We start from the raw sequence: 9,432 nt of genomic DNA on the forward strand, positions 1-9,432 counted from the left end.
GCTTCAGCTCCAACTCCTTTCCAGCTCCATGATAGAAACATGGTCACCCAGTGCCACCTGCTGGCCAAGTTTGTACAAGCCCGTCTAGTCTTTTACAGAACAAACCAGAGGTGTGATTCTGGGCAGGGATCATCCTGTCCCTCCTTGACCTTACTCAGTATCCCAGGCCCTCTGCTCCCAGGACAGGGACTTCATCATGACCTTCAATACATCCCTGCACCGCTCCTGGTGGATGGAGAATGGGCCAGGCTGTCTGGTGACTCCTGTTCTGAACTCCCGGCTTGCCCTGGAGGACCATCACGTCATCTCTGTCTCTGGCTGCCTGCTTGACTATCCCTACATTGAAGCCCTTAGCAGTGCCCTGCAAATCTTCCTGGCGGTAAGATCTGACACACACACACTCTCTCTCTCTCTCTCTCTCTCCCTTCAGAAATGGAAGTTTCCACTCCAGTCCTTATCCTGCATTAAGAGGGTCAGTGTACCAGTGGCTCATACCTGTTATCCCAGCTACCCAGGAGGCTCTGGTCTGAGGATCACAGTGTGATGCCAGCCTAGGAGCAATGTCCCCGACACTGTCATCTCTGATTAACCAGAGTAGTAGAAGGGGCGCTTCTACTACTACTTCTACTCAAGTAGTAGAGCACCAACCTTCAGCTGAGAGACAGTGCCCAGGCCCTGAGCTTAAACCCCATTATCCACGCTAAAAAGAAAAACAAAGCTGGGCATGGTGGTTCACACCTGTAATCCTACCTACTCAGGAGGATGAGATCTGAGGATCTCGGTTCAAAGCCAGCCTGAGCACTAAAGGACCTGAGACTCTTATCTCCAATTAATCACTAGAAAATGGGAAGTGGGGCTATGTCTCAAGGGGTAGGACAGTAGCCTTGAGCTGAAGAGCCTAGGGGCTGTGCACAGGTCCAGAGTTCAAACCCCATGGCCCACAAAAAAAGGGGGGATCTTGGGGCCGGGAGTTTGGCCTAGTGGTTAAAGTGCTTGCCTAGCATGCATGAAGACCCGGGTTCAATTCCTCGGTATCACATACATAGAAAAAAGCCAGAAGTGGTGCTGAGGCTCAAGTGGTAGAGCTCTAGCCTTGAGAAAGTCCAAGGACAATGCTCAGGCCCTGAGCTCAAGCCCAGGACTGGCAAAAAAAAAAGGGGGGGGGGATCTGACCTTGTCTTCCAGCTGTCTATAGCTCTGCCTTATCTCCTGTCCCTTCCCTTCACGCAATCCTGCCTGTGTAAGGGAGGGACAGTCCATGAAGAGGATGAGCACTGAATCATGTGTCCATCCTAAGTTTAAATTCCTACTGTACCCATGGCCTTAAGTAAATCACTTGTTCCCTCTCTAAGCTTTCTTCTTTTTTTTGTCTGTCATGTGGCTTGAACTCATGGCCTAGGCACTGTCCCTGAGCTGTTTTCAGTCAAGGACAGTGCTGTACACTTTGAGCCACAGCTCTACTTATGGTTTTTGAGTACTTAATTGGAAATAAGAGTTTCATGGAGGACAGGGTAGCAATAATTGTTAAGTAATGCACCCTCTATCTGGTGAATATGATGTAGTAACCCTTCTATTAATTATAACAAAATATATTAAATAAAAAATTACTTTATTCAAAGTAATAAAACAGTTTCATGGAGACTTTTCTGCTGGGTGTGGCTTTGAATCATGATCCTCAGATCTCAGCCTCTTGAGTATCCTAGGATTGCAGATGTGAGCCACTAGCATCCAAATATATTTGACTTTTTTCATTTTTGCCAGACTTGGTGCTTGAATTCAGGGCCTGGGCACTATCCTGGTGCTTCTTTTTTTGCTCAAGGCTAGAATTATATTACTTGAGCCTCAGTGCTTCAAAGATACTTTTTTTTTTTTTTTTTTTTTTTTTGCCAGTCCCTGTACTTGAATTCAGGGCCTAAGTACTGTCCTTGGGCTTTCTCAAGGCTAGAGCTCTACCACTTGAGCCACAGCATCACTTCTGGCTTTTTCTATATATATGGTACCAAGGAATCAAGCCCAGATCTTCCTGCGTGTTAGGCAAGCACTCTACCCCTAGGCCAAACTCCTGACAACCCACTGCTTCATACAGTACTAGGCAACACTCTACCACTAAGCCACATTCCCGGCCAGCCGCTTCTGGGTTTGGCGTGGTTGATTGTAGGTAAGAGCCTCACAGACATCCCTTCCTGGGCCTACTTTTCATCTTGATCCTCGGATCTCAGCCTCCTGAGTTCCTAGGATTGCAGACATGAACCACCAATGTCCAGCTGTATTTGACTTTTACATGTAGGCATTTAACTTGAAATTGTCATATGTTCAAGGAGGTTGAGCCCCTGCCCCACCCTGGTTGGGTAGACAGTGTTTTGACAAGGAAAAACGTCCCTCCCCTCCCTGATATGCCATCTCCTCACCCAGCTCTTCGGCTTCGTGTTTGCCTGCTACGTGAGCAAGGTCTTCCTGGAGGAGGAGGACAGCTGTGAGTACAATCTAGGGGAGTGAGAACAACCTGCCCCCCACCCCCAACACTGTGGGCTTCTCAGCACCTTGGAAAGGGGCCTGGAACTGGGGACCTTGGCTGGAGGGTGGATGGTGGGAGGTCTGCATAGCCAGCCGTGATGAACTAGGACACAGACATTCCAGTGCCTGGTCCAGGTCCCAGCATCGCCTTTCCCCAGTCTGGCTCCGGCCCTGCCCGCCCTCTGTCCTGTCCTCCGGATGGGATGCTCCCCCTTCCCAGGCCCTGCGCACAGCCCCACCCCACTTCTCCAGCCTGAGCTCCGGGTGGAGGCCGAGCCCTCGGCCTCTCCTTTCAGGACTCAACCTCTCCCATCTCTCCTTCTGTAGTTGACTTCATAGGTGGTTTTGACTCCTACGGATACCAGGCGCCCCAGAAGACGTCGCATTTACAACTGCAGCCTCTGTACACGTGGGTCCCGGCTGCGTGGGGCTGGAGGGAGGGAAAAGTGGGGAGGGTGGTCAGATTGCAGATAGCCGAACCCCCTAACCCGGCTCTATTCTCTGCAGGTCCGGGTAGCCCCGGCCCCCCGCATCCACCCCGTGTGGGCTGAACTAACGCCGCCGCGACGTGCAGGAGCGCCCCCTGACGGCGCGCGGACCCACTGCAGCCTGCGCGCGCCCGGGCCTGCAGCCCAAGGAGTGGACTTGGACTTTAGACTGTACTTGCTGTTGGCCCTTGCCAGTGGGACTTCAGGACTTCAGGGGCGGGGAGGGGGACGGTGTGGGATTTGTATCTTTTTTTTTTTTTAATCTCAATCTTGGCGTGGACCAGGGCCTTCCTCCCTTCTTCAGCCTCTCCCTTTCACCCAGCATCTTGCTCCCTGGTCCAGAGAGAAACAGCAAGACAGACAAACTCATCCCCACCTCGCCACTCATTCACCAGCCCTGGGAAAAGATACTGTGAACTAGGAGCAGGAGTCCTGGGTTCCAATCACACTTCCATCACAGACACCCTGTGTGACATCTGACCAAGCCCCTCACCCTCTCTGGGCCTTGGTTTCCCCACCTCAAGTAATTAAAGTAATCCCTTAGCAGATGGACTCTTTTAGCTTTCTCATTTGACTCTCAGTTCCCTCAGCTAAACTGGGATTATAATTCCTGCTCTGTTGATATGGGAACTAAGACCCAGAGATGTGAAGAGACTTGCTTGAGATCACACAGCATGGTTTTGGTGGAGGCAAGCCTGGAGCACAACGTACTCCCTGATGCTGACGCCAAGCCCAGAGCCAGCTCTCTGGATCCCATTTCCAAGCTTCCAATCGGGACACGTCCATGCTCACACACCACCACCTGCCACCACCACACTCAAAGCAATACGCCCATTTGTTCCCTTGTTGGGGACCGGATGGACATATCCCAAAGCCGGGGACTCAGCCTGATCCACAAGGAAGCCTTTCTAGACTCATCCTCTGTCAACCCTGGCAAATCTGAGAAGCCCCGCCTCCAGAAAGACAGGGCTACAACTCACCCACCCTTCCAGGTATCCTGCTCCCATAATTCCACTTTCCTCCCTAGTAACCCCTGGTGACTCCACCCACTTTTCACTACTGTAACCTCTGGGGGAGAAAGATGGTCCAGTCATTGCTGCCTGGATGCTAGTGTATGTAGGCCACTAGTGGACGTGACCCCTCCAGTGTCCATAGTAAGCCCTGGAGTTCTGAGGCTGTGAGGAGCGGGTCCAGGAGGGCCAGCCTCTCCACATCCCTCCACAGTCTTACACACTGGCTAGTGAGTCACAGACAGCAAATCAAGCCTACATCCCAGTCTGTGAAAGGGTCTGGGTTAGGAAGGAGGCCAAGAAGCTTGAGGACTGGGAGTAAATCCTAGGCAATGGAGGTGGTCTACACACCAGAGGCCAGATATGGTGACCACACTTCTCATAGTATGCTCCCCTTCTCCAGGCTTCCCTGCAGCTGGGCTGGGCAGCTACCCCCCCCCCTTGTGTCAGCTGACCTCACTTCCCCACCCCTCCCTTGGCCTCTCTTTCCTCCATGGGTTTAGCCACTGGTGCTCTGAAGCCTTTTGTTTTTGTAAGCTGGTTTTTTGCAAGGGACTCAGGTTTGTTTCTCACTGGGACCTTGCAGGCTCCCCTCGGTGGGCTGATTAAAGATGGTGTTTTCTTCTCTGTCTGCCTGTGCTGCTGCTGTCTGGGTCAGGAAGGTTGCCGAAAGGTCAAGTCCTTGTGTGACAGTGAGCAGAGCCAGCAGTCCAAGAATCAATTATCAGATATCCCTGGTCTCTGTGCCTCCACTTAGCTGCATATTAACCACTGTCCCTCTTCTCAAAAAAGACCACAGAGCCAGGTGCCACTGGTCCCACATGTGTAATCCTAGCTGCTCAGGAGGCTGAGATCTGAGGATTGAAACCAGCCTGGGCAGGAAAATCCATAAGACTCAACCACCAAGACGCTGGAAGTGGAGCTATTGCTCATGTGGTAGAGTGCTTACTTTGAGCAGAAGCAGCTCAGGGACAGTGCCCAGGCCTTGAGTTTAAGCCTCAGTACCTGCATATACATACAAATTGGCAGAGACCATGACTCAAATGGTAAAGTGCCAAGCAAGCAAGCAAGCTGAGTGAGTGCAAGGCCCTGAATTTAAACCCCACTACGACCACTGAATTCAGACTGAATCAGCCACCCAGGGCAGCCTCCTAACTCCCTAGAAAACCTTGGGGTATTTCTGATTCAATGCATGTTCTGTCAGTGCTCCCAGGTCTCCTTGGCTTCTTGGCTCTCCCACTTCGTTGCAAGGGAATTCCTGGCCTGGATGGAGTCGGCAGCCAGGGCTTTGCACATGGCTGAATTCCTGCATCCTACTCTTGACAGAAGTACCTGGCACTTGTCACCTACTCTTCCATGGTGACTTCTGATGCTAGACTTCTCACCTAAGGACACTCCAGGTTCCCTATGCCACTATGTGGACCTTGTCTACAAAGAAAACAAGTCACAGGTTGCCTCCTCGGGGCTCCTGGCCTGGAGATAGCATGCTGAATGTGTGGGGCAGAGGGTGGCAGGAAATGGGCATACCCAAGGGCATGGTGGAGGCATATGATAGCTCAGGAGAGAGACTCAAGAGGCCAGGGTTGGGGAGACAGCAGAGGCAAAGGTGTGGACAAAGAACACATGGTGTCTGGGGTAAAAATGAAGAATTGGTTGGAGGAAGTTTCAGCGGGGAATAGATCGCTGTCATAGCAAATTACTACAACTTCAATGCCATTCTTCTGTTGTCTCACCCCCCTTCTTTGCCACCATCCTTCCTGACTTGAATGTCTCAGACCTAAAAGAAAGCGCATTTGTTGGAGTTCCGTCCTCTGCAGGATCTCACTGGGTTCAAATTGAGTTGCCCGCACCATCTACTTCTCCCATATCTCTAGCCGTGGCCCTTTTCTTATCTTCCAGCCAGCAACATTCCAGTTTTCTGACCATTCTTCCATCACTTAGCAAAATTCTGCCTTTTTTTTTTTTTTTTTTTTGCCAGTCCTGGGCTTGAGCTCAGGGCCTGAGCACTGTCCTTGGGCTTTCTCAAAGCTAGAGCTCTACCAGTTGAGCCATAGCACCACTTCTGGCTTTTATTTTTCCTATGTATTTGGTACGGAGGTATCGGACCCGGGTCTTCGTGCATGCTAGGCAAGCACTCTACCACTAGGCCAAACTCCCAGCCCCTCCCAGCCCCTTTTTTTTGTGCCCCAGGACGTATAAATAAATTAATTACCTGAGCCTCAACACCACTTCTGGCCTTTTTCTATGTATGTGGTACCAAGGAATCGAACCTGGGTCTTCGTGCATGCTAGGCAAGCACTTTAACCACTAGGCCAAACTCCCAGCCCCTCCCAGCCCCTTTTTTTTGTGCCCCAGGACCTATAAATAAATTAATTAAATGTCCCACAAACTTTTTCTGGCTTTTAACTGTGATCCTCAGTCCTCAGCCTCCTGATTAGTTAGGAAGGATTAGTGGTGTGAAAGGTTCTTTGCATTTAAGGCATTATTAGATTGGGCCACCTAAGTAATGCAGGATAATCTCCCCACTTTAATCCCACTTACACCATTTTATACATCTCAGTCACCCAGTCACAGGCCTCTGGTGTAGGAATGGAGATATTTGCTTGTGGGTATGGACATTATTCCACTTTCCCCAAGGAAGGAGTTGCTGTCTAGATTATGCAGCCTTGAACTTTGGACCAGGCTACTCGAGCCCAGTACAAGAGCTGGGGGAAAGGCTCGTGGGGGGGGGGGGTGGGAGGGGCTGGCGTTGAATGATTTTGCACAAAAGCTGCTTGTTAGAAGCTGGCTGCTTGCAGGAGGCCTAGCCTGTGTTGGGGTGGGGGAGGGGTATGATGGCAGGCTCCTGGGTGAGCTTGAGAGAGCCAGCAGGGAGCAACCTGACTCGCAGGTCCTGTGGCAATCAGGCAGACCTGCTTCAATTCCCTAGCTCACCACTTTGGAACCGGTGGAGCTGGTTGGCCCAGGAAGTGCACAGCTGGCCACACCCCAGTTCCTTCCTTCCATTCCCTGCCATCTCCCAACAACCTGTATATGTTGGGGTTATCCAAGAAGGACAAATTGCCTTCTAACCACACTGCTCAGTTTTCAAGGTGCCCAAAGAAGTCTTCGAAATAGTAAAATAGAAATCAGCCCCAAGAGCTGGTCCCAGTGGCTCACTCCTGCAATCCCAGCTACTCAGGAGACTGAGGTCTGAGAATCAAGCTGCAAAGCCAACCCTGGGACTAGAGTTTGTGAGACTCATCTCCAGTTAACCACTAGAAGACCAGAAATGGTGCTGTGGCTCAAAGTGGTAGAGCACTAGCCTTGAGCTGAACAGCTCAGGGACAGTGCCCAGGCCCAGAGTTCAAGCCCCATGATGGACAAGAAATAGAAATAAAAATTTGGGCCAGAAGTTGGTCCTAGTGGTAGAGTGCTTGTCTAGCATACACGAAGACCCAGCTTCAATTCTTTGGTACCACACACATAGAAAAGCCAGGAATGGTGCTGTGGCTTAAGTAGTAGAGCTCTAGCCTTGAGAAAGCGCAAAGACAGTGCTCAGGCCCTGAGTTCAGTCCTCAGGATGGACCAAAAATAAATAATTTAAAAAATTTGGGGCCTGGAGTTTGGCCTAATGCTAAGAGTGCTTGCCTAACATGCACGAAGACCTGGGTTTGATTCCTCAGTACCATGTATATATAGAAAAGGGCTGGAAATGGTGCTGTGGCTTCAGTGGTAAAGTGCTAGCCTTGAGAAAGCCCAAGGACAATGCTCAGGCCCTGAGTTCAAGGCCCAGGACTGGCAAAAAAAAAAAATTGCCCAAGGTGCAGTTCACAAATATATATTTTTTAAATCATGTAGCTGGGTGCTGGTGGCTCACATCTGTAATCCTAGCTTCTCAGGAGGCTTAGATCTAAGGAACATAGTTTGAAACCAGCTTCCACAGAAAAAACTAAGACTTTTATTTCAAATGAATCACCAAAAAGCAGAAGTGAAGGCATGGCTCAAGTGGTAGAGTGATAGCCTTGAGCAAAAAAAGCTAAGGGAGTCAGGTACAGTGGCTCACGCCTATAATCCTAGCTTCTCAGGAGGCTGAGATCTGAGGATCATGGTTCAAAGCCAGCCCAGGCACTAAAGAACCTGAGTTTTTTTTTTTTTTTTTTTTTTTTTTGCCAGTCCTGGGCTTGAGCTCAGGGCCTGAGCACTGTCCTTGGACTTTCTCAAGGCTAGAGCTCTACCACTTGAGCCTCAGCACCACTTCCGGCTTTTTTCTATGTATGTGGTACCGAGGAATCGAACCCGGGTCTTCCTGCATGCTAGGCAAGCACTTTAACCACTAGGCCAAACTCCCGGCCCAGAACCTGGGATTTTTTTGTCTCCAATTAATCACTATAAAATGGGAAATGGGGCTGTGGCTCTGGGGTAGGGTGGTAGCCTTGAGCTGAAGAGCTCAGGGACAATGCCCAGAATTCAAGCCCCACGACCCACTGGGAAAAAAAAAAAAAAAGCTAAAGGATAGTGCTCAGGCCCTGAGTTTAAGCCCCATTTCACACACACACACACACACACACACACACACACACACACACACACACACACACACACACACACACGGGAGGCCCATTACACTTGTCTTTCCCTCCTCTGACCCATTTGCTCCAGCAGGTAAGGGCAGATGGCAAGTGAATGTTGCTCTATCCTTGCCCCACCCTGGCATGGTTTTCCGTTTGCCCTGAAGCCAGAAGGTCCAAGCAAGTGCAACCACAGAGTGCCCAGCCAACACTTGGCTTCCAGTTCTTCCTCTAATCCCTCTGTAACCTCTAACATCTGGCCTGGGTAACTGATTGGATGCTATGAATTGACAGAGGCTTTTCTGTTGACATTCTACTCAGACTAAGCCTGGTACTTTCTTAAGAGTGGCTCACATGGGGATAGCACTGGAAGAGGTGGGAGTGGTTGGATTCCTATATGTTTTTGGAATGGGTGCCTATGGCTCACACCTGAAACCCCAACTACTCAGGAGGCTGCGATCTGAGGGTCATGGTTCAAAGCCAACCTGGGCAAAAAGTTTGGGAGACTCTCATCTCCAATAAATCACTCAGAAAAAAAACTGAAAGTGGCTTCGTGGTTTAGGTGGTAGAGTGCGAGCCTTGAGTACAAAGAGGTTCAGTTGGGCTGGGAATAGAGCCTAGTGGTAGAGTGCTCACCTGGCATACAAGAAGCCTTGGGTTCGATTCTTTAGTACCACATACACAGAAAAGGGTGCAGGTGGCACTGTGGCTCAAGTGGTAGAGCATTAGCCTTGAGAATGCCCAAGGTCAGTGTCTAGGCCCTGAATTCAAGCCCCAGAAATGGAAGTATATTTCATGTTTTTGGAAGGGACTAACAGGACTTGTTTATAGATTTGGGATATGATTAAAAGGGAAGAACAGAGGTCCAAA

At 50.2% G+C, this 9,432-nt stretch overlaps 1 protein-coding gene across 1 annotated transcript in view; it reads left to right on the top strand.

The window, feature by feature from the left end:
- The window catches only part of Nkain1 (sodium/potassium transporting ATPase interacting 1), a 42,010-nt gene extending 37,393 nt beyond the window's left edge, over positions 1-4,617 (top strand). Inside the window, exons 4-7 of the mRNA XM_090333825.1 lie at positions 182-379; positions 2,413-2,473; positions 2,842-2,923; positions 3,022-4,617. Of these exons, the coding sequence (XP_090189951.1) occupies positions 182-379; positions 2,413-2,473; positions 2,842-2,923; positions 3,022-3,031 (351 nt within the window). The 3' untranslated portion in view covers positions 3,032-4,617. The remainder of the gene's footprint in view (positions 1-181; positions 380-2,412; positions 2,474-2,841; positions 2,924-3,021) is intronic.
- Positions 4,618-9,432: the final 4,815 nt, after the last annotated feature.

This window comes from Megascapheus bottae, chromosome 6 (genome assembly GCF_031878675.1).
Source record: "Megascapheus bottae isolate mThoBot1 chromosome 6, mThoBot2.hap1, whole genome shotgun sequence".
NCBI classification, from domain to species: Eukaryota; Metazoa; Chordata; class Mammalia; order Rodentia; family Geomyidae; genus Megascapheus; species Megascapheus bottae.